This window comes from Anser anser (genome assembly GCF_964211835.1).
Source record: "Anser anser genome assembly, chromosome: 27".
NCBI lineage: Eukaryota > Metazoa > Chordata > Aves > Anseriformes > Anatidae > Anser > Anser anser.
In genome coordinates this window covers 3,047,033-3,071,539 of record NC_139748.1, presented here as the reverse complement: position 1 = coordinate 3,071,539, position 24,507 = coordinate 3,047,033, and the positions used below count along the sequence as shown (strand labels likewise).

The 24,507-nt window shown below is 59.1% G+C and overlaps 2 protein-coding genes across 2 annotated transcripts in view; one reads left to right on the top strand and one right to left on the bottom strand.

The window, feature by feature from the left end:
- Window positions 1–539: 539 nt before the first annotated feature.
- LOC310887088 (uncharacterized protein) lies at window positions 540–10,324 on the bottom strand (the record flags this gene model as incomplete). The annotated part of the gene is made up of 3 exons (XM_083812573.1): window positions 540–630; window positions 737–9,350; window positions 9,815–10,324. The coding sequence occupies 2 exons, from the start codon at window positions 10,322–10,324 to the stop codon at window positions 8,928–8,930; spliced, it is 933 nt and encodes a 310-aa protein (XP_083668699.1). The 3' UTR covers window positions 540–630; window positions 737–8,927.
- Window positions 10,323–24,507, top strand: part of MAPKAPK2 (MAPK activated protein kinase 2) — a gene marked incomplete at its 5' end in the record, with an annotated part of 26,377 nt that continues 12,192 nt past the window's right edge. The window contains one exon of the mRNA XM_083812560.1: window positions 10,323–10,592. Within this exon, the coding sequence (XP_083668686.1) occupies window positions 10,323–10,592 (270 nt within the window). The remainder of the gene's footprint in view (window positions 10,593–24,507) is intronic.

The window sequence follows — 24,507 nt, the reverse complement described above, 5'->3', positions numbered from 1 at the left end:
AGCAGGCTTATCTTGCCACGCCGCAGGGCAGAACGATAAGGTGCTGTGCTCCACGGCTTCTGCCGTTTGGAGTTACGTGGTGTGCTGTGCACTACCTGGGGACCGGGGAACTGAGTACCAAGGCTGTGTTCAGGTAATTCATTCTGCCTATCTACGTTATGCTGAGGAACGGCGGTATAAAATCAGCACCCTTGTACAATTCAGTCATTAATTAATTGGTTTCTTAAAGGAAAAATTAACCAGGAGATTCTCGAGTCGTTTTGACAGGCAGAAGAGGAGATTTACTCGCATTTCACCCTATTCCCTTGGGGTCACTGGCCCTAACTCACCTTCCCCCTACAAAGTGAGGGGGCAACGTTGTCCTGCACGGCCGAGGCATTCGGTGCAACTTCCTTTAGAAGCAGCTGCAGCAGCCTAGCAAGTGAGTTGTTTATTTTTAAAACTCGTGTTTTAAAAATACAAGCTGAGGGGTTTTGTTTGTTTGTTTTTTTTAAGCCACCCAACAAATTTATGCTTGTAAGCCAGAACTGTTCCGTGGCGGTAAGCGGCTACCCTGGAGCTGCAGATCTGGGAGCTCTGCTTGACACCTTTCAAAGGGACCTGCAGCTTCTGCAAAGTGCCAAGAAGTTCCTAAGGAAAAAAAAAAAAAAAAAAAGCCATTCTAAACGGCCTCAAAATTACAGAGATTCTGGATATGCCTTCTGGTGACAGTAACAGCAAGAATTGCTGATGGTACCTGGACTCACGGTGTACAGGATGCTGCCTCGCCTCCTTCCAGAGGAGCGCTCTGCTCGTACCGTGGGTGCAGAGGGGGTACGAGGTGTCAGGGGCTGTTACACCACATCTGCCAACAGCTCTAATTCTCACTAAGCTGGAACCGAGGGGAAGGCTACTCGTGAGCCTTCCCTGGATGAGGCAGGGCCGCTGCGTGTTCAGTTACCACGAGCCTGCAATGCTCAAGCTCCTCGGGCTCTCCTGGGCTGCATCTCCTGCCGCACTGGTGGTGATGAGCTGCCTGGCAGCCCCTCGGTAGCCCCACACTGAGCTCTCAGCTGGTGCAGGCAGTACCAATGAAAGCAGCAGCACCATCAGCCTGCAGCTGGAGCCTCCCAGAGCTCCGGGATGGTTCTCGACTCTCACGTACAGACGGTGCTTGCAGGAGGGGCTCGCCTGTGACTCAGGATGGTGTGGACTGCAGAGGTGAATCTTGCCCATAATTAGATTTTCTTTAAGCATCAGCTAATAAGCTAGTGCTAGTCTTCGTATGATTCATCTAATCCTTTTTAGAAACGAAGCCCTTTGCAGCACAGGAGATGAATGAATGGTAGGCAGCGCCGGGTTTGTTTTCTTTCCCCTTGTCAGATCAGCCTGAAGCGCTTTACAAACACTTCAGGACAGCCACATGCGCAGACGCTCAGAGCTGCCTTTTCCTCCGAAGATAGTTTTCTTGTCCTCACATGCATGCGCCTTCTTTGAACAAAGCGTGCTTGACGTATGTGAGCTGTTTTCCTGCAGTGCCACCCCCGTCTCCCCCCGGTGTTTGTGCAGACCCAAAGGACGAGCGGGGCTGGACTCGGCAGGCGGCTGCAGCCAGCAGGCACCCGCGGAGCCTGAACTTATAAGGAGCTGAAGGAGGGCTCGGGAGCTGGCGCTCGGCCTCCCTGCGGGATTGCAGGGAGATGGGGTCATCGGCACGAGCCCACGGCCGAATTTCCTCTGGCAGCGCGGGTTTCAGTGAGCTGCCCCTTTATGCGTGCTTCGGTTTGTTTGCTTTGTCTGGAGGGCTGAAATGCTTGCCTGAATTAAGCCCGGCCATTCTTAACTGCTGAGAATAGCTTTCTAAAGATGCCCGAGAGTCAGCCCCAGCCTTCTGCCGAAGTGTGGAGCCTTGTAAGGGTTTGTGCTCCTCTGGCGAGCCTGGAAACTGGCATCGGGCTCTGCAGGTGGAGGAGAGGAGCCTTGGGGAGGATTGGTTTTCTGGGCAAGGGGGTTATAGGTAGGAAGACAGAGACCATGGCTGTTATAACTGTGTAATTAAGCATAGCAGAAAAGGGACTGAAAGAAAAACGAAATAACGCTCTGAGGTGATGCAGAGCAGAGCGTGCCACCCGGCTGGCAGCCGACGAGGTGGGGAACGCAGCTCTGGCAGGGCAGGACTCAGAAAAAACAGGATTTCTGCCTTGCCGTGCTCAGCAGGGGCTTCTGCAGCTCCCACTGCTCACCCTGGCACAGGTGAAGGATGAGAAGGAAGGGATTAAATACTTCACTCAGTGCTTCTGTGGATCCGACAGGTGATGCCGGAGGTCACCCATGTCCAACACGGCCCCGGCCGTGCACGGTGACAATTTCTGCTGTTCGGCCGTGGCCGCGACGCTGGGTGAGAGCAGCGCCGAGCTCAGTAGCGATGCGAGCTGCCAGCATCCCCAGCAGGTGTTGGTGATGGATGGCAGAAATGAAATGATATTGGAAGTCTGGGCAGCCAGCTGTAAAGTCATCGCCTACGAAAGGTCACGCGAGTAATTTACACCAGAGGTTCCTGCTCTCAAGTCTAAGCACTAAATAAATGTGTTAGCAAGCAGGGATGGATTTAAAAAAAATGTGTTTTTTTTTTTTGGTATGAGCATGGATCTCTGAGACATAAGCTGTATATCCCCTGTATATCCCCCTCACAATTCCCTTCATTGCTGCTGCCCCGTGCAGAGCTCAGGGCTTAGCCAGCCGCTGGCACCGTTTGGTCTCGGTGCTGCCAGCTCCTCCCTGCTACGGGGCAGAACGGGGCTGGGGGCGGCCGCTGGGCCCAGACACCAAGGGAACCCTCCCGGAGCTGTACGTGCCCCAAGAAGCGTGCTGCCAGCCTTTTCCTCCAAGCCCATAGGATTTAGGTGCTTAATTTCTCCTTTAGGGGCAGATAAGCATGGAAACAAGCTGGGCTGTTCAGTTTCTGCCCCTTCGCAGAGTGACTTCCCCACAGCGCTGCACAGCCCCGGGAGCGAGTGGCGGCGATTTCAGGCCCCATCTGACACTCGCACCCCTGCCATCTTCAGAAGTGCCCCCTAATTCATCCCCATGGGCACTGGGAGGACTGGGCTGGGCGCACTGGGAGGACTGGGCTGTGCTGGCTGCTCCTTGCCCTCCTGGGACAGGCTGCCGAGGGTGGGCGTGTGTTTGGGGTGAGCGGCGGGAAGCCCCTGGTTATTTTGGGAGGTGCAGGAGGGGGGCAAAGGGCCCGGCTTTCATTTTCCAGCCAGCTGGTGCTGATTCAGGCCGGTTTTGCAGTGACAATTGGTGGGGCTGAGCCACCGGGGGCCTGGTGACGGGTCCTTGCTGCCGCTCTGGGTGGAGTTTTGCCTCCCTCGTTGTCTTATTTCTCGCTGCGTGAGACCCTGGCAGTGCTCTGGGGAGAAGCAACAAGGTGGCAAGTGGGTAAAAAAGAGGCAAGACCTCCTCGTCAGCTCTTCTCCTTTTCTTTCCCAGGCTGGTGGGATCACATGCTTTGCCGTAACTATTTCCAGACCTCCCTTTAGCGCTTGCAGGACTAAGCATGACCCTTCGACACATCCCCATGTGATGGAAAATGCACCAGAACGACACAAACTTTATAAATACTCTTTGATGATTCATTTTTTTTTTCCTATTAGACAACAGCCCGAGCACCGTGCATCCTTCCCACAGTCAGTCAGCCCTCGCAGCCTCTACTAAAAGCTTTCTCAGGCCCTGGTCTCGCTCTGGGAACAGGCAGCGTTGCAGGGAGCTGGCACGGCCTCTCCAGGAGCCACAAGTGGAGCTCCGGATGGGCCCAACTGCAGGCGGGCTCCCCCCTTAACGTCTCCACGTCCTGGATCTCGATAGCAGAGCTCTTCCCCCGTGGCAGTGCTGAGGGATCGAGCGCTAGGAAATATAGGTGCCATCTGAACCGCGGGACACAGCCTGCTTCGAGCCTGCACCTGCCTCCTGCCAGCTCCGTGCTGGATCCAGCATCTCTCGGCGTACGCCAGCATCCAAAAGCTCAGCGTGCGGGAGGGTGCTGCTCATGTTGCTGCCCCGATCCCAAAAGCTGCTGGGGCTGAGCAGTCCTAGGCCCATGTGAGAGCATCCCCGCTGCCACCAGCAGCACGGCGGGACCGCACGGGGCGAGCAAGACCTCCATAGCGCAAACAAATCTAAACCACCCAAATAAATAAACACACCCGGCCCCCAGAAATAAATAAATAAAGTGGGATAGATAGACCTCACCTAGCTGCTGTTGCTATTTTTTCAGTTGCTACACAAACAGTTTTATTTCTGGCTCGCACCGCGTGCCAGGTCACAGCCCGCTGCAATGCAATCCCTGTTATTGCTTTAAGCACGCCGGGGCGGATACGGCAGTTTCGGAGCAAAGGCCTTCCAGCACGGCCCCGCAGCAGCTGCTCGGCCTGACCCCGGCACTTTTAGCCCGTTGCTCGGTGCCCCGAGTGTTTTTCCACCGAGCACAGCAACACCGATAAAGCCCCGTCAGCACCCCGCTGCCGCCGGCACCCGCGGCCGAGCCCATGGGTGCTGACCCTCAGCCTAACGAGCTCCCCGGCTGATTGCACCTTGTGCTGTGGCATCGGTCCTGGCCTCTCTCAGCTTCCTCTTTTTGGGTTTAGATCATGATTTTTTTTTGTCATCTCAGGGCTGCGCTTCCCTTTCCCTGCTCCCCTTTTCCCTGCAGGCAATGCTTGTTGCTTGCACCTGGGTGCCCGGGGTTCGGTGAGGCCTCGCTGCTGATCGCTGAGTTAATGACATTAATTGCCCCAGTCCTGCCTCCTAGCAGGGCTGTGCTGCTGTGGAGGGGCGAGGGCTGAGCCCTGCTCCAGGTAAGGGGCTCCCTGCAGGGGAGTGGGCGAGCACAAAGCTCCTGAATGTGGGGCATGCGATCGCCTGGCTTTGTGCGGAAACCTCTGGGTGTTTGCTGCTGCCACATCCACGGGGCATATCTAGGTTACAGCCTTCAACGTGTGGCTAAAGCTTGTTATAGCTGAGGGCTGAACTCCCCCCCACAAAGCAGCAAGCAGCAGCCAGCTCCTTCTGCAGAGCCTGAGCTGGCGTCGGGCTCCGTTTGCTGCCCAAGCCACCAGCAGAGGCTGCGTTAGAAAGCACCAAGGGCCCCAAGGACCTCATGCTTGTGCTGCAGTGACCGGGGGGGCTGGAAGGCAGCTGTGGGAGCAGGAAAAGCCATCGCAGCGTGGCCATCCTGCTGGCAGAGGCTGGGATTCTTTGCAGAGTCCCTTTTGGCACGCGGTGCCCGGCCTGGCACAGAAACCCTGGCGAAAATTTTCCCCCTGGGCTCCGGCGGGTCCTCCAGGGCAGCCCGGCGGCGGCATGCGGGCTGCGTGTGTCCCTCTGGATTAGGGCCAGCCCCAGGAGCTGCTTATGCTAACGGAGCTAATCTCCGTAATCTTGTCGCACAAATGCCTCCCGTCTGCTGGCAGACCGCGGGGATTTGGGGGAGGCGTGGATGCCAGCAGATGGAAGTGCAGGAGGAGGTGGCGTGTCCAGGACGCCCCATTTAAAGCAAGGCCTATTTAAAGCCCCAGCCCAGAGCCTCTAACCCTTCCTCTGTCCTCGCACCCCTCCGTGTCCCCATCCTTTCCCAGTTTATGCCACGTTTCACCTCTCCTGCAGGTGAATCTCCCAGCCGCGCAGTGCTGCCGTGTGCCATGCTGGTTTGGCTGGGACGAGGCTGGGGACTGCGGGTCCCTCTCCAGTTCCAGCTGATGTCCTTGTGCCAGGCGTCTGGCAACCTCCTCAGATCAGAAACGTCACCAGCTGGGCCCCCACGAGGGGTCCCTGTGCTGCACAGGAGCACGTGGGCACTTCTGACCTGAAACCTGCTCCAACGCCACCTCTTGCTGACGAGGGGCTGAGGCTGTCCCGGTTCATCCGAGTTATTTCTCACTCGGAGAGAAGCCTCTGGGCTCCCTGTATCTGCTCCAGAGCTGCCCATTAAAATACACAGAGATGATAAGATCAGAGACTCTTGGTCAGGTTGCTGATCTGAAGTCCTGGCCCCTCTCCGTGCTGGCGCATCTGTAGTCAGAAAAAAAATAAATAAATCTGTGTTCAGAAATACGGAGGTGAGGGCTAGGCATAAAATGAGGATTGCTCCTTGCACCGAGGCTGCAGGACTGTTCCGCTGCTCAGGTGAGCCTTAGACAAGAACTAACACTTGCTTGCAAGCTCCGTGTTCCCTGGTGTGGGATCTGTGGTTTTGCTTGTCAGTTGGGCTCCATCCCTTTCAAAGCACATTATTTTTGAAGGTACATGTTCCTGCGTTCTGAGTAGCGGTTTGTGTGACTGAGCTAAGGAAGTACATTTGGCATCATCCTGTGTGCAATGAATCAGGATACAGTTTCCAGCTGGAGGTGGAAAATCGCTCTGTGTTGAGAGAAGCAGAGTTAAAAGGTCAGTGCGGGGCCTTTGTGCATTTTTGATGCCTGGAGGGGCCGGGGCTGCCGCGTCCCCCCCCCAGCACCGTGCACACGGGCGGCAGCAGCCAGCTGCCCGGGCAGGAGCCCGATCCTGGTCCCCGTCAGTCAGAGGGATGCAATCCTGAGCAGTGTTCCCTGACTTGTCTCGCAGTTACCGGCTCCGTGTGTCAGCTACATCCAGCGGGAAGGGTTCGTGGAGCCGTCCCGCTGGGGTATGTGAGCAACGCCGGGGCCTGCTGGGTGCTAATCTGATGGGGGAAGCCAAGCCCCGGAGCTGCCGGCCTCGTCCCACAGCGTGCCAGGGGGCATTTCTCCCAGCCCGCAGCAGGAGGGTGCTGCCAGGGGGGAATATCCCTGGCAGGGGACCGATGCTGGCAGCCAGAAACCTCCCTCGCTGCTCCAGAGTGAGGAGAGAGGCTCTGCCTAGGTGCTGCTCTGACTTGTCTCGACAAAAGCAGATGAAGATGAAGTGGAGAAAACTTGTGGCTACTTTTTGGATCATAAATCCAGGTTATAATAGCTCCTTTCATCTACAGGATCCCACAGCGCTTTATAAATAGAGACGCGAACCGTGCCCGAGGATCACTTCCAAGCCCTGAGCTGCTTCCCGGGGGAGCAGAGCAGCTGCTGGGGGCAGAGCCGAGGCTCCTGGCGTGGTGCAAAACAGCCCCGGGAGCAGGGCAGGATGGTTGGGGCTGCAGCTCCTGCACCCAGCTGCTCAGCACCCAGAGCATCCCCTCACCAGCACAGGGTCCACACCGAGCCCCCGCTGCATGCAAAACCATCCAGTGCTGCCTCCTGTGCCACTCCTCCTGCTGCTTTAACAAGGACATTAATTGCTGTAATGGGGATTAACAATATCTTTTCAATTCAATTACCCCCATCCTGGAAGCATACAGGATTATTTAAATGTATTACCATTTCTGAAGCTTTTCAGCAGCCTCATGCTCATACAAATCTACCCGTGGAGAAGGACAAGACGCATACAGCGTTAATGATCATTACCCTAATCTTCAAGGTCTATTTTTCCTGCTAACTCTGATATAATCAAATAATAATCTAGTTTATTACTAGCCAGGGGAAGCACATTAGCAGATCAGCTACTGGTGTTGCATGAATAGAGGCCGAGCCTGCTGCTGGCCGTTGCTTTTTCCCAAATGGAGATGGAAATGGAAAAATCGCTTCCCCTTCACATCCAACCAATTTTCTTGTGGCCGAGGAGTGGAGGTCACCGCTCCGTGGGTTTGTCAGGCAGACACCAGGCAGGGGCTGAGCAGATCGGGCGGCACTGCTCCTGCAAAGCTGTGTCTCTGGGCGCATAAGCTCCGTAATATGCCACTTATCTGCCGGTTTTAAGCTTACGGCGACGTTCCGATAGCCAAGTCCTTTGCTGATTGCCTCCTAGGAGGCTGTTCCATTGTTTCATCTGCCTGTTTGTTTGGTTTTAACCACAGAAATCTTGCAGCTGGAGACAGAAGAGACCAGGCAGTGCCCCAGTCCACACCTGGTGCCAGCGCGGGGTTATCCGCGGCAGCCCTGGGCACCTCAAGCGATGGACAGAGGATTGGGGGAAAAAAATATAAATATCTATGTATATTTCGTATCAAAGGCTGGTGTGTGCATATTTCGTATCCTGGGCGGCTCCGGGCCCGCAGGGGCCAAGCGCCCCCCCCACGCGTGGGGCTGCGCCGCCCGCCCGCGGCTCTGCGGGCTCCGGGGGCCACCTCGTGGCGACACGGCCAACAGCCGCGGGGCCCTGCCCCCCTTGCTCCCTTCTTTTCTTCATTTTTGGGTTTTTAATTGTTATGGTTTAGATTTTCTTATTCTTATTTTCAATTTTCATTTTTTTATTATTTCTTTTTGCGATTTTATTATTGTATTTTTTTTTTGTTGTTTCGTTTATTTATTATTTTTATTTTTTTATTTTTATTTATTCTTTACTTTTATTTATTTGACGTTTCTAAACATTGCTAACACTTTTCCGATTCTAATTTTCAGGGATGGCTTCTGCGATGCACCAGGTGGATGCTGCGGGCGCAGGGAGCTGGGTGCCCTCGCTGTCCCGCGGGACGTGACGTGAGGCCCGGGCAGCCACCGCTCCCCAGCCTGTGAAGCGGGGGGAAATCACAGAAATGCCCCCTCCTGCCCCAGCTCTGGGGCTGCTGTCCCGAAGCGCTGAGCCTGGGCTGAGACAGAGCTGGGAAGACGCCCCCCCCAAGCCGGCAGCTTGAGGCACTGGGGGCTTGGGGCTGCTGCTATAAGGAATGCTTAAATAACTCCCCCAGCCCTCAATAACCGGGGTGGAGGACACGGGATCACATTCGGGGAGATGCTGCACATCCCTGCACCAACCCCTGATCCCAGGAGGAATTTCTCTTGCCGCGTACGCCGCAGCGTGCTGGGAGCAGGGCGAGACCTCCCCGAGCTCGACGCCTTTTGCAGGGCAGCTCCGAGCGCAGCCAGGGCCCCAGGTCCTCAGCCAGAGCCCGGAAGGCTTCCCCCGGGAGGCAGCTGCTTGCTGAGGACCTGCTGTGGGCCTCGTGTGCCACGGGGCTGGCGTTCCTGCGGCACGCTGAAGCTCACTGACCCTTCGGTCGTTTCTCTTTTGCTGTCGCCTTCCTCCAGCTGCGAGTGGAAGAGGGAAGTCCTGCGTTCACGGCTTCTTCTGGCCTTGTGACACCAGCGAAACTGCTGACACCAGCACGGGCGGATGGGGACGGCCGCTTCTGGCTGGGACCCTCCAGCAGAACCTTCTGGGGGCTCCCAGGGCCTGCTCCACGCTGGTGACCGTGGCAGGGCTGGGATCAGCTCGGGGCTCAGGGCCGGGCACCGCAGCCGCTGGGGCCGTGCCTGGGCCTGGTTCCTCCTGCAGGGCACGTCCCCTGCTTCTGGGGGCAGCTGGGGGACAGAGGGACAGGTGTCAAAAACCAGAGTTCTGGACTAATAGACCCAGGGTTACCGGTGACACGCAGGCTGTGCGTTTTATACCAGAAATGAAAAATTCTGATTTCCTGTTTTGCCCCAGCTGCAGAGTTGTCCATGGGGCAGCTCCAGGGCCTAGAGGGTGCATCCCGGCACGGATCCCTCCCCTCCCAGCCCAGTTCTGAGGCTTGCTCGTGTCTTTGCTGGGTTCTGGGCCGAGCACGGAGCTTGGGCTCAATCCGTTACCCCCAGGACGGGCTTTGGGACCCCTTTGGGACCCCTTTGGGGTCGGGCTGCCCCCCCCTCCGCTGCCGCTCCTCGTGCTGCCGCTTTGTTCCCCCCTCCCGTTTCTCGGCGCCCCCAGACAAAGCGCTGCGGGCGGCGTCGCTCCCGGGGGGGGCTCGGGTCACTCGGGGGGGGGCTCTGGGGGCTCCCCGTACCCGCGGGGCTCGGTGCGGCGGCGTCGGGGCCCTCTCCCGGTGCCCCCTCCCGGTGCCCGCCGCCCCTCCGGGGGGGGCTCCTGGCGCCAGCCCCCTCCCAACCCCGCCTCGGGGGCGCCCCGGAGGGGAGCGGCGGGGCCGGGCGGCGCTCGGTGCCCCCGCCCCGCCGGGTGCTGCCCGTCCCCGCCCCGTCCCTCCCCCGACGGCCGGGGCCGGCCGCGGCGAGGCGCTGACATCAGAGGCGAGCCGAGCCGAGCCGGGAGGAGGTGGAGGAGGAGGAGGCGGAGGAGGAGGAGGAGGAGGCGGAGGAGGAGCCGCGGCCGCACCGGAGCGCTCCCTCTTCCCGTCGCCGCGCTCGGGGCCGGGGCGCACCGGCGGGGGGCGGTGGCGGCGGCGCTTCTCCCCCCCCTGCCCCCCGCTGCGAGGCCCGGAGCCCCCCCCGCAGCCCGGCGGCAGCCTCCCCTCGTTCCCCCCCCGTCTCTCCCCCCGACACCCCCCCCCCCCAGCCATGCTCTCCGGGGCCCCGCCGCCCGCCGGCTTCCCCAGCCCGCAGCCCCCCCCCCCGCAGCCCCCCCCGCCGCCGCCGCCGCCCGCCGCCCCCCCCCACGGGCCGCCCCCGCCGCCGCTGCCGCCGTTCCCCGGGAAGGGAGGCCTGCAGATCCGGAAGAATGCCATCACGGACGACTACAAGGTCACCACGCAAGTGCTGGGGCTCGGCATCAACGGGAAAGTTTTGGAGATCTTCAGCAAGAAGAGCGGGGAGAAGTTCGCCCTCAAGGTGCGCGCGGGGCCCCCCCCTTCCCTCCTCTCCCTTCTCTCCCCTCCCCTTCCCTCCCCTCTCCCCGGATCGGGCCCCCCACCCCATCCCCGGTGCCCCCCGGTCCCCCCCGTCGGGGCGCACGAAGGCTCGGGGCCGCCCGGCCCGGCCCGGCCCGGCCCGGCTCGGTTCAGCCCTCGCTCCGCCCGCCCCGCTGCGGGCTGCTCGCCACGAAGCGCCCCGGCGCGCAGCTTCAGGGCTTTCCCACAGCGAAATAACATCCGCCCCGGCTGCCCGGGCAGCCCCGAGGCCGAGGGAGAAGCCCCCCTGCCCGGCAGGCAGCCCCCCGGGGGGGGGTTCTCGCCCCGGTGCCCCCCCAGTGACACCTCCCAGCGCGGGGCTCCCAGCACGGAGCTGGCCCAGCAGCGCTGGGTGGGGGTCCGGGGGTCCGCCGGCCTCTTGGTCCCATTCCCCTTGGGACCTTGGGACTGGGAACGGAGCCCCGTGAAACGGCACAGGATAAGGAGCAGCTGTCGTTCCCCGCTTTGGAAGGGGAATGGTTTGGTGTTATCCTGCTCCTCCGGCGTCCCCAACCCGCTCCCGCTCCAAGGGTGCTCAGCCGAGCAGCACAAGCCGAGGGGCGTCCCGGCACGCGCTCGTTGTTCCGTGCTTTTCGGGCGAGCATTTGGAGCGAAGGCGAGGAGCGCGGCTCCCTGCCGGACAGGGACGTGGGGAAGTTTCGAGGAGGCTGACGGAGCGCCGGGGGACACGGGCACGAACAGCCGGCGCCACGGGAGCGCCGTGTTCCCTAGCAGAGATGCGGCTGGCGCCCACGCATTAGCTGTTAAAACCTCGCCGTTACCCTGAGAATCGTGAAGGCTGAAAATATCACCGCGTGGATGCGTAACCCTCACCTCCTTTGTTTTTAGAGTTGCCCGTCTGTCGGCATCTGAGGTCCCTAACGGGAAGGAATGGGCAGGTGGGCTCTGGAGGTACAAATGGCGCTGCCGGGGTGCGCGGGGTCGCTGTGGCACGGCGCTCAACGCGTGCGGCTCAGCGGGGCCTTGTGCGACGACGAAAGTTTGATGTTTCTTCCCAAAAGGCCGGCGATTTTCGTTAGCCGCACCCCGTTACGCTGCAGGATGAGATGTATTGTCAGCTCGTCGGGATGGAAATTAGCGAAATCCTCTTCTGTTTTGACAGACGCGCTCCTCACCACTTCTACAGTTGACTCAACTATTTAAAGCGTGGATTCCAGCACTTCCCTTTCGCAACACTGAAAGGGGAAGGATGGCAGCGGCGGTGCGAGGACGGGGGACACCGAGCTCCAGCGGTTCCTTCCCAGCCAAACCTGGGCTGGGATGGTCGGGGCCGGAGGTTTGCACTGTTGCCCTGCCGCTACCGGCGGACGGGGTTGGGATTTAGTGCTAGGTGTTGTGTTGTGTCCTTGGCCGTATTGAAAAGCGTCTTGTGATGTAGGATTTAATGGTACGGGGCAGAATGGTTGTGCAGCTCTTGGAGGATGAGGTGCGCCCGATTGGTGAATCTCTGTTTTGGAAAGTTGCTGGTCTTCTCCCCTCTGTCCCCTGCCCCGGCCTCTTCGCACTTCCCCGGCGGCGAGAGGAAAGTTTAGCTGAGCTGTTGGATGCGTTTCTGGCTTTCCAAAGAGCAGCACAGCTGCTACTGTAAGTGATTCCTTCCAGCCCCTGTAAACCGCTCTGCCGGGAGCCTGGGATCCGGGGCAAGCTGCGTGTGCCCTTCTTGCCCTGGGGAGCACGAGCTACAAGCCGTGGCCGTCCCTCTCCGGAGACAGGACCGGACTGTGGGGCCCAGGGCTGGTGGGGGCACTGCCTGGGATGCAGCGTGTGCTGACAGCATCCCTCCCTGCTACACGGCCGGGATGACATCTCTGTTAGAGACCTGCAGAGAGGTATTTGGATCGGAATTACTCATGGGCTGCATCAGTGTGGAATGATGACCTAAAGCGGGATGCACAGAAGTGATTGCATTGGGTTGTCATGTTGCAGATGATGCTTAAAAGAATTCTCATGGCCCTTATCCAGGAGCCAAAGCTGAAATCTCTTCATGCTGCCTGCTTTGGTTGTGCAGCAAACCTTTCCATTCGCAGTAGTTTCTCTTTATGTTTTCTGTTCCAAGATCTTGTACATTAACGCGGTCCTCCGCTGGAAGGAAACAATTGGGTGTCTCCTTAATATTAATAGTGACTTCTGGATACATTGTGCTTCCTCTTGGAGTAGAAGCGACTATTATGTTGCTAAACCTCCCTCCCAAACAGAGAGACGCATTTAAGTTAGCATTTTGCTGAGGGTCACTTTGCTTAAGAGCACTTTTCAGTGCTCCGGGAGAGTTTGAGCTCACAGGCAGCGTCCCGGCGGCGGTGAAAACGTTACGGCCAATTTTCTCCTCTTTCTGGTGCAATAGCCCATGTCAGAGACAGAGCATTAAATAAAACAGTGCTGTGTGCGTGTTAATGGATGGTAGTTCTATTTGCTGCACTGTACCTAGGTAAATCCAGGAGATATTCCTTTTCTTATAGATCAATATTGTTTCAATGCTTTCCCACACCCATTATTTATTTATTTATTTATTTATTTATTTATTTATTTTTTCCTGCTATCAAGAAACACTTTGAGCGTGGAGTCCATGAATTGTCCGCTCAGGAGCAGATGGTTCTGAACACAGATTTTTCTGACTCGGGTGCTTCTTGCCCGCGTTCAGCCCTGAGCTGCCCCACCGCCGGCCATGGGGACCCCGTGGTTTATTTGCTCCTGGGTGTGGAGCAGGGTGGGAACGCGAAGGCCGTGGAGAGGTGATGAGTGGAGCTGAAACGCGAGCTCTGGGTGGTTTCTTACCCCTTTCTTCCTTGGCGTGATTTATTACTAGGCTTGTCACCTCTGCAAAACTTACTGTATGTAGGTCACCGCTGACTGGACTTGGCGTTGCTCGTTGTGGTCAGGCTGTGGGGCATTATGTGGCGCTGGCTGCGACGGTGGGGCTGGGAGCGAGGGCTGTGTTGTGTGCTGCAAATTCCACTTTCAGCTACTCTTTAGGTGAGATATTGGGCTGAAGGCGAGCTGTACAAATTCAGTGTTTCATAAGCAAATGGCAGGTAATGCAGACCGGAGAACGAGGCCCAGGGGCGGCAGGTGATGAGTTTTCCTCTGCCCCGTATGTCTCTCAATGGAGCAGTTTTCCCTTAAAACAACCAAATGTCTCTCCTCACCCAAATTACAGAGCAGGGAATCTTCATCTCTCCCTTCGGTTCCTGCAGAGCTGTCCCCTCTCTCTTGCAGCCTGGATTTTGGAGCATCGTCGGTGCTCCGGGGCATGTTTGCGAAACACTCAGTCTCACTCGGTCTCGGTCTCATCAGATAACGTGAGCGATGATTCCTCTGATGGAGGAGGAGGAAGGAGAGCCCAGTACATTTGCGGTTTATTGTTCTTTTCGGCCGCCTGCCGTGGAAGTAGGGCAGGCAGTATCGGAGCTGCTATCAGCGCCGTGGATGAGTGTTTGTGTCGCTGGTGGCCTTGTGCTCTCTCTGCCACCATGGGTCGGGTTTTCTACAAGGGTGTTTAAAGAAGCAAAGCACCCCGTTTCACTTCAGCTTCATTTAAGATCAAATGCTTTGTCCCTCAGACAAGCCAGCTGGAAAAAAAACCCCTAAGTTATGGAGTGAATGAATATCCTGGGCTTACGCTCATGGGAAACAGACCTCGCTGTGTGTCTGCTTCTGTGTCAGCGGCGGGATTTTTTTGAGCTCTGCTATGTATTTTATGTAACCAAAAATGTCTTCACTGTGGATTTTTGTACAACTCATAGTTTAAAAGCTGTGGAAAGTATAGTGACATCACTGGGGCTTTTCCAAGGCAGTGGTTTATTATCTCATTGACCAAAAGAGTTTACTGACTTGGGTTTTGAGTTTGTTTAAACAATTTATGATCAGCCATAATCCCTTCCAAATACATTACATGTTCCGAGCAGTCAAATCTACAATGGAGATAAACTGATAACGGCCTGGGAGCCGGGGGCTGGTTTGTGCTCCGGCACATGCTCAGGAAATGGTAGGGCTCTTCCTTTTAGTAATTGAATGCCTTCAGCCACAGGTCTTGCAGAGGAGGATCCATGTTTCCTGTGCTCGCAGATGCTGGGATGCAGGGGCTTGGGGGTTTACAGGGAGCCTGTGCCCGCCCTGTCCTCCATGAGCTTCACGGTATGCGTGTGATAAATAGCCAGATGCCGCCAGGTAGAACGATGGATTCCTTGTTCGTGCTGAGCTCCTGCCTGGCCTTCAGCGAGCTTTGGCCACCACGGGTGCTGTAAAGCATCGCGGTGCAGGGGGCTCCCTGGGCACGTGCTGCGTGTCGTGGAGTGCTGTCTGTGTTTGGAGCAAGGTGTAAATAACGACTCGAAGCCGCTTGAAAAGTCAGGCCTCCTCGGGTGTTGGCTAGATGGGCGGCACAGGTGAACTCCAAGAAGATTTGTGCCGAGGAAGCCTGGAGGTGACTTTTCTCCGAAACAGCTGGGCTTGTGATGTGCGGGGGCACGGGCCTTGCTGGGCCGTGCGGGTGTTACGGAGCAGGTGGACAGGGCCAGCTGGAGCCATGGCCACGGGCAAGCAGCCCTTTGGCCACCCCAGTGACACGAGGCCATCCCCGGGCTGTGGTCAAGATGGGCTGAGCCCTCACGAGTCCCTCACAGCGGTACGAGGGCAGTAGCCGATGCTGTGTGTTAAACCCCATCCCTTCCCTGGGGCTCGCGCTCTCCCATCTTTGTACCTGCACCGTGCGAGCCTCAGGGGCTTGCCCTCGGCCGAAGGACCGTGAGGAAGGACCCCGCGGCGTGCCGAAGCCCCGTCCCCCTGCCGGCTCCGGTGACCCCCCCGGAGGCCCCGCGCTGCCTCCCGGTGCGGTGCGGCAGGCAGGCCCCTCTCGCAGCACAGAGCCCTGCGCGCCTGGCCTCAAGTTGCAGCAGCATTCAGGCAGCATGACCTCACCTCCTGGTTTCCAAGAATAACGCGCTGCCTCCCCTCTGCCGCGCCGGGGCTGGCTGGGGCGGCTGCCGCAGGCTGCGGGGCTGCCCCTGGGGCCCCTCTGGCTTGGGGCTCCCCTCCCCGACAGCCCCCGAGCATCGCCTGCCCCGTGCTGGGGCTGGTTGGGCTGCTCAGCCCCTCTTCGTGTTGTGGGAAGGGGTTTGGGGCTGGATGTGGGACAGGAGTTGGGGAGAGCGTCTTCAGGAGCCGGCTGAGCTTGCAGGCTGCTGGTTTCGGGTGCAGACCCTTGAGGACCGGGGCGATCCCTCCACCGGCCCCACTTACCGGATTTCTCCCTAATAAACCAGCTGTGAGCCCAGGCAGCTGCGTTGGGGCTGACGTTTCACAGAACAGCTTGGGTTGGACGGGACCTTAAAGACCTTCTTGCTCCAACCCTGCTGCCATGGGCAGGGTTTTCGGCACGGTCCGGGGCTGCTGTGCATCGTGGTGATCTGTGGGGCAGTAAGCGATGCTCTGTTTTAGAGAGCGCCCTGCCTGCAGGTTCGAGGATGGGGCACGGGGGGGATGCTGTGAGCGGGGGGCGATGCCCTGGTGGTTCCTGGGCAAGAGCCTGCGCCCGTGTGTGCTCACGCAGGAGCGAGTCTGAATGCAGAGACCTCAAACAGCTTTTAAGCCGCTGTTCCTTTATGCCTAGCGGCCGATTCATTTCAAAGATTTCAGCCTTTTAAGATCTTACCAGTTTGGGGGCAGGATTGTGGCGACCACGGGTTTAATGCTTGCGTTAACTCGCTGATGGCTTCACGGCCTCAGGAAGGGACCGAAGGCCGCGAGTCTGAGTGCTGCTGACCCCCCTGCCCTGAGACGACCTGGAACACGCGTTTTGCTGGAGATGCTGTGAGCTGTGAAAACGTGAAGGGTGGTGGGATTGTCCCCGTCACCAGTTGGCTGGGGACAGGGCAGGGTGCTGGAGCAGCCCCTCTGAGCATGGGGAGCCTCGCCGTGGCAAAGTCTTGAGCCTGACGCCACCGGGGAGGGCAACAGCATCTTCCCACGGATTAGTGCCCTCCGTCGGCGCGGGGCTTTGCTGGGACAGAATGACTGCTCCCTGCGGAGAGGGCAGGTGAGCAAGTTGGCTCAAGGGGTCCGTGACTGTCACGGCGTTTGCCGTCATATGTAATGAGATTATTTAAGCCGTTGGCGTCAGGGCTGCATGTGATTGTGTGCCTGGCCGTCCAGCGAGCTGTAGCCTAAACTAGAGATAAAGTTCAAAACACAAGCTCAGATCTGAATGTTCCAGGGGCTTCCAGCCAGGCGGGGACTTTGCAGTTCTGCTCCCATAAGATCTCCCGGTTTGGGATATAGATTTGGGATCAGCGGAGGGATGGACTCGTTTGCTTCATCCTAATTACCTTTGCTGCCTCTCTTTGTGTGCCCCTGGCTGCAGCAGGGTGCTGCACTTGGGTGGAGCCTGTTCAGCTCTGCTGGCCTGGGACAGGAGCGTGCATTGGGCTCAGGTTGTCATTGTCCGAGCATTGCCTGCTGGAGGCAAAAGCTGTACAACAGCGGGCCAGGGCCCTGTGCTGAGGGGCTGAGGCCCTCCTGTGCTTTTTGGGCAGCCTCATCTCGGGGTTTCCATGGGGCAGACGCGGGCAGGCACCTCCTCTGCTCCGAGTGTTCGCGAAACTGAGCAGCGCTTCTGTCTGCGGTCCTCGCCAGTCGTCTGGCCCTGAGCTGCGGCGCAGAGCTAGCGTAGCCTCTTGAAAGGCTCCTCGGACTCCCTGCCAAATGTGTGTTTTCAGGGAAATCTGGCTGGAACAAAAGCTGGGGCTGCTGTGGAAATTTGGCAACGCGTTGCGGCGGCCGCAGTAGCCACGCTCGTTGCTTCTCGAGCCGGTAGGTGCGGGCGGGAGCCGGGTCAAGCAGCGCTGCTCGGAAATGGGCACGGCGTCCCGGGTGTCTCGGCTTATCTGGGCTGCAGGAAGGTATGTGCAATCACATGCAAGCAAACCAGAAAGAATGCATGTTATCGTCAGCCACTTCAAGAAAAAATAAAAGGGGAGGGAGGCTGGTCTGGTAACAGCGATGTGTTTTTATTTTCAGTAGTTGTGACAGCCTCCTTGCATCTACCATCTTGGCATTTAAGAATGCTTCAGGACAGTTTTAACGTATCCTATATCCCCGTGCCTTAGCAAAAAGGCAGGGACCGTGCTCACTCTCAGCTAGTGCTGCTGTGGGTGCGAGTGCCCCGTCCCTGCGACTCCCGGAGCTGCTGCTTCCCAACGCGGCCGGGCTGCAGGATTCAGCTTAGCCTACGACAGCCTCCTCCTGCCCGCCTGCTCCCCTCCAGGCTCTGCTGTGTCTCCCTCTTTTCCTCTCCAGCCGTTTCGCAACGCCGCTGCCCATTACGTTGGGCAGATTGCTAAGAAAACACGGGCTGCTGTTGCATAAGTCGCTCTGCCGCAGTGGCTGGCTGCCTCTCCCCGGGAAGGGTGGGCTTGCCAGGAAGTTTAAACCAGGGTTGTCTCCTGGAAGTCATCAGGGCTGCGGACCCGGTGTTTTTGGGTGGGAGTCCCGTGCCGCAGGCTGGGTGTGGGTTTCCACCCCGGTGCGTGGAGTGCACGGTGCCTTGCCACTGGGAAGGCTGCTTTGGGGAGCCTGTGAGCATTGCAGCCCCCAGCCTGGCATCTGCCTGAATTCCCTGGGAGGATGCCTTCACCCTGGCTAACCTGGGGGCTTGCAAGAGGCCCGCTTTTGTCTTCAGCGGGTGTCCCTGCAAAGAGATGTGCCAGGGATGTGAGCGAGAGCAACTGCTCTGGGACCGACGGGAAATTCGCTTTGAGTCTGGGTCTTGGACAGGACTTCATAGCCCAGGACTGCTCCCTGCTTTCCTGTCTGACCACGTAAACACACAGCCCTCTCCTGACAGGCGGGTGACGGCCGAGCTCTGGGGCCGTCCCGCTCCGGTGGTGCTGCCACACCTCGCCGCTTGGCTTTGGTGACTCAGTGGCTTGTTCTGTGTCAGAGCAGGACATCGAACGTCTCCCTCCTTGTCTCTCCTCCCACCCTCTTTATTTCATGCTGGGGAAGAAGCTTCCAGCACCTCGCTGTGAGGAAGAGCTGCTGGTTAAGAGCAGTTCCCTGCCCACGACGTGAGATGGAAGCCGGTGGGGAAGCGGTGCAGCTCCGTGGGGCTCGGAGGTGCTCTGGGTGCTCCTGTGGCCCCAGCTCCCGGCAGGGCGCAGCGAGGGAGGTGACCAGCCTGGCCCGAGGTGCCTGTCGTTAGGGATGCAAATCCTGGGCTGGTGAAGCCTGGGTGAGTAACATGCCGGGGGTTTCATGCTGATTACAGTGTGGTCTCTGCACGTGGCTGAGCAGCAGTTCCCTCCCTGGGGGCTGGAGCTGCCGCGGAGCAGCGTGCCGTGCCCCTTGTGGGGCTGTGACACCGCTGTCCCCTGCCAAAACCCCATCCCCTGCCAGACCCCTGTCCCCTCTCCTCTGCACGCCTGAACAAAGCCCGTCACCTCTCCAGCCTTGCTGCTGGTTCTCTTTGAATCCATTCGTGGCACCTTCCATTAAGGTCAAACTTGTAACCCAACGGACTTCTCAGGGAGTTAGCACTGCCAAAAATCCCTGGTATGCGCAGCTTTGCTGTTATCGCACCGTGTGTGCACGCACACCCTCAGGGGTCGGCGGCTGGGGACCCGTCCCTCCCCGCTCTGAGCCCCCTGCTCTGGTGTCCTTGGAGCCCCCCGGCAGCGTCAGAGGGATGCTCTTATCTCCATCACCCATATCAGATGAGGATTCACTGATGGGAGCCCGTTCATTCAGCTTTGCACAGCTCTGGCAATACAGACGGGCTCTGTTCTGCGGGCCAGGCAGCTGTGGCTTTTACCAAAGCATCCCTTTTCTATTTCTTTCTATCCAAAGACCGCACTGAAGCAGCCAGGTGAGCGATCCTGGGAAGGAGGATCAGGGGGACGTGGTAGCATTGGGCGCTTTCCTCCTGCACAGGACAGGGAGATCCCAAGGTATTTCAGTCAGCTTGGAGGGGACACAGTTTCCCGAAACTAAACTGCTTGGTGTCATTGTGCCTGACAGGCTGCAGGGTTTGCCTTCGGAGAAGTATTGGGGCTGCCGGAGCCCTTGGGCCAGAGGGCGGCCGCGCCGCACAAAGGCAGGACTGTCTGCTGCTTGGCTGTGCCCGGCGTCCCCCCGGCCCCGAGCCCTTTTCTTCAATAAGTGGGATTGAAGGAGCTTGAATTCCTACAGAGCTGGACCCGGGAGCCGCCGGCCAGCCCCAGAGCTGCTTCCCTTCGCCCCGTGTCCGCGAGGGTGCTGGGTGTAAGGGCTGGCACGGGGCTGGCTGAGGAGAGGGGTCCTGAGCAGCAGTCCAGCTGCCGGGCAGGCAGCAAGAAATGCGGTGGTAGGTTTTTTTGATGGCTTGTTTGTTTAAATGCCCCTGCTTTTATGCTTTTATTCCCTTCCCATGCTACTCTAACAGGCGAAACATGTTCAGGGTACGGAGCATCTGTGGAAGGATCAGCGGGTCTTCCCGGAGCCTGTTTTCACTGTGTGTTTATAAGGTGCAAGAGGACAAAACCTCCGCTATCGACGCCTTGCTCTGCGGTGTTTCCAGTGCCGGACCTCTTAGTGGGAACAGCCTGTGGAGACCGAGCCCAGCGGGTCCCTCTCGGTCACAGTGAGAGGGGAGGTTTTTCCTCTGACGGTGTTTGTGGAGGCATGTGCAGCCAGGCACTGGGTGATGAATTATGCATGCTTGGTGGATGAGGTATTTCGAGGTTACTGCGCTGACCGGGACGCTGGTCTGGGCCCCGTCCTGGCCCTGCCGGGCCTCCCTCCCTCAGCCCTTCCCTCCCTCCTGCCCGCTCCCCGTGCCCAGCGCGGGGCCGCTGCTGGCGCTGCCGCGAGAGGCCAGGGAGAGCTAATAATAGCAGCTGTGTCCTGAGTGCTTTAATGAGGTGCCAGCAGGATGCAAAAAGGGCTTTTTAAAATAGAAGCCTAACTGTGTTTTCCTCTCAGCTGGAATTGTCTCGGACGCCTGGCGCAGGGGGGCCAAGCTGCAGCGTGCTGGGGGGAGCACGAAGCTGAGGGTGCTGAGCGCCAGGGTGCTGGGGCGGCCTCACAGGGGCCCACTGGTGCGTGGCAGGAGGCTCACGTCCTCCTCTGCTGCTGGGAGGGCCCCAAAGCCCTTTTCGGTTCCTGTTGCTCTGTGAGGCCACGTGGAAGGGTGGCAGAGGCCCACAGGGAGGGCCGGGCCGCTGCTCGCCTGGCCGCCCGCTCGCCCTCCTGCAGTGCTTTGAGGTCTGGGGTCGGCCCCAAAATGCTTCTCGTCCCTGTGCTTAAGGGGAAGGTGCCCACAGGGAGCTTGGGATCTGGAGCTAAAAGCTTCTGGCTTTTAGCCCGGGTCAGTTCATCCCAAGTGGGGGGATTCATACGAGGTCCTCTGCAGGCCTCGCTGGGTGCCGGGGCTGTGGGACACCCCTGCAGCAGCAGGAGGAGGAAGAGGAGGAGGAGGAGGTGCAGGGCAGCCTCTCACAGCAAGAGCCCCAGTTCGGGGTCAGCATGCTGTTGGGCGAGATGGAGGAAGGAGGTGGGCGACACAGCTCTGTGAGCCTCTCCTTTCCCCTGCTCCTGCGTTAGCACCCTCGTTATGTGCCTGCTGTGGGTCAGCTACACCAGCTCCGCTCCTGCCCCGTGCTTTCCCCAAAAGGGGACTTGTGCATCCCCAGGGACCCGGGGCAGGGGCTGCCTCGGGGCTGGCAGCTCTGGGGAAGCCGGAGGAGCTTTTAGGGTCATTCCTCCGTGTGTGGGGTGGAGGGACAAAGGCCGGAGGAGGGCGGTCACGGCGGCCGGGGGTGGGAGTGTGTTTGGGGAGGCAGCCGCGGGGCCCCTGCTTGCGCAGACAAAGGCGTGTTATGAAATCCCCGTGTTGCTCTTGTTCCGACCTTCCCCCTGCACGGCACAAAACCTCCTTTCAATAGGAGCAGCGGCCGCTTAACGCAGGAGCTGGTTACGCTTTGCAGGGCTGCATCCAGGCCACGTGGGGACCGGGGGCAAAACGCCTCCCAGCCGGCACAGGGCAGCCCCACGTCCGCAGCGGTGCTGGTTGGGTGCAAACATTGGTTTTGGGTATGGGGAAGTCTGTGCTGGGGGGGTTCGTAACCTCTGGGGCGATCTGGGGTGCTGCGATTGGGGTGCACGTCCCTGGGCTCGACTTCGGAAGGTGTTTGTGAGCCCCGGTGTTGACAGAGCCTGCCGAGGGGATGAAAAGCTTCTAAACAAATCGCTGAGGAAAGGACAGAGTGATGCAAAACGTGCCGTGTGTGCGTCACCGGGCTTCAAGGGCACGTAAATAAAACCTTGGTGATGTCCTGGGTGGCGAGAGGAGCTTCGGGAGCGCTGCGCCGCATCCCGTGGGCTTTCCCCCATCCATCCTCAGCCTGGCTGGGAGAAAGGGGCTCCCCAAAAACGGATTTGGTGGGCTCATCTGGGCCTCGCTGTGCAGACAGGCAGAACATGGCTTTGGGGCTGCTGGAGCCAGGGACCCAAAAGGATGCTCCGAGTGCCCGGTGGCTACTCAGACGGGCACAGACGGCCCCATGGGGCTGAGCATGTCTGTGTGTCTGCCGGGAGGGAACCCCACGGACCCGGAGCCCAGAGCTGGTGCCCTGCGCTGCCACGGAGGCACGAGGGTGCTGCAGTGGGGTTGCAGCAGCGGGCTTCCAAGCTGGGCACGCGCCTTCGGGAGGGAAGTGCAAAGTACGTAGGTCAGAGCTGAGTTAATGGTTTACATTAGTGCTCACTTCTGTATCAAACACACCCATAAATATCAGCCTCTTCCTATCGTAAAGCACATACATTGCACTTTTCCATTCACCGGCACAGCGGCTCTGATAGGAGATCTAATTAGATGCAGGACTTTGAGGGGGGGGCATCTGAAGGGAGAGCTGGGATGGCCTCGAAGGCTTTGCAAGGAGGTGGCAAAAAAGTGTTTGTGCATGAAGCCCTGGCCTCAGCAGGGTGTAGCTCATGTGAAGATGTTCGCCCCTCCCTTGACTTCTCATTTTCCTTTCACTTTCTGTGGTGCAGATAAAAGGGCCTGAGATGCTGGTGCTGGTGGCGGTGCTGGTGGCGGTGCTGGTGGCGGTGCTGGTGATCTCTGCCTTGCTCCCAAGCCAGCCGGTCCCCTCCCTGCTCAGGCCTCACCTGGTGTCACTGTCACTGCCGGGGGGAGGTGACGTCTCAGCACATGCAGGAAGTGGCAGGCTGCGTTCGGGGCGTTTTGGCCGTGACGCCCCCCATTCACCCCCTGCTCAAGCACCAGTCCGAGCTGCATTGCTGGAACACGTCCTGGCTTGGGAGCGCTGGGCCCAGCAGTGCCGACGCGCTCTGCCCACCCTGGGGGGTGATTTATCACCTCTGTCCTCCTTGTCCCTGGGGAGCGATTTGTCCTTGTCCCACGGGAGCGTGACTGCACTGCCCATTGTGGCACCTACATCTGGTGAGGGGCCCTTTGGGTGCTGAGCCCCAGGTGCAGGGCAGGACCTGGGCCTTTCCCAGTCAGTCCCTGGTCACACTGGGGGAAGCTCCTGGTGCAGGCACCCGTCCTCATGCCCCGTTGGCACCAGCCTGGTTAACGGATGTCCTGACACACCCCAGGACAGCCTCCTGCGTGACAGGACACCGAGGGTCTTGGTAATGAGTGCTGAGGGCCTGAGCTGGGACCTGACCGTGCAACGCAGACCCCGCTGGAGAGGGGAGCAGCGGGGGAGTCACCCCAATTCACCCCAACTCCGCTTTTTTTTGACGTGCGGTGGCGAGAAGAGGACGATCCCAAAACAAAACCCAGGAACCGAATGATCCCTTAATACTGTTTTTTTCTCAGACACACGAAGCAGAAACTGTTTATTTATCTTCGTTGAACACTCGCGGCGGTGTGCCGTCACTACGAGGCGGTGAGTCAGCGGGGACGCTTCGTGCTGCCGCCCAGCTGCCGTTTACCTGCTCTGACTCTTCCACGAGCTCCGCAGCCCCCTCCTTGTCCCCGGTGTCCCCGCTGCGCTGGTGGCACTTCCCTCGGCATCGGGGCAGTGTCCTCGGGCACCTCTCGCGAGGGATGGTGCAGTATTTTGGTGCAGGGCAGTGGGCTGTGGCAGACGGGGGTGTCCTGGCTGCACGGGGAAGGGGGGCGCAGGCCCCCGGCAGGTGGCTCCTGTTTAAGCCCCAGCCTCTCTTCTGCTCCTCGCCTTTGTGCGCCCGGCGAGGCTTTTGTTGCTGCCTGAAAAGCCTGAATAGCTGCCACATCTGTCGTGGGCGAGGAAATGCTCAGCAGATGCCCTGGGCTGAGGGGGGTGGGCGGCGGGTGGGGGTCCCCGGCACCCCCCCGCAGTGGGAGCTTGCAGGGGATGGTGCAATGCTCACGGGCGCGCGAGGCCCCTTCGTGCCGGGGCTCTGCCGGCCCCGGTGTTGCAGGTCTCCTTGTGAAAGCGCCGTGCAATGGTTGTGTCGCTTCCCTTGCCAGCCCTCCGTCCTCTGCCCGCTTGTGAAATCGCCCGCTGGTGTCGCGGGGTGGGGGCTGCGTGCGTCTGAAAAATGCGGAGCCACGCAGCTCACGGGCTTGGGGGCTTTGCCTATTTCGAGTTTCTGTCTGCAAGAGGTGTTTTGGGGGAAAGTAATCTGAATAATTCTCTCCCTGGGATGCTTTTTCCAAGCTTTCCGTCTTCCCGGAGACAAATGGGGTATCGAGGATGACCTCTGGTTCGAGGCAGTGGGGGGATGAAGCCGCTAATGCACCGCGTGCGGTAGCTGGTGGCTGTTACTGTCTTTCCTTGCGGTCTTTGTGCCCTGAGTGAAGCTGAGCAGGGAGGCAGCCCCGCGGCGTGGCAGGCTGCAATGTGCTACAC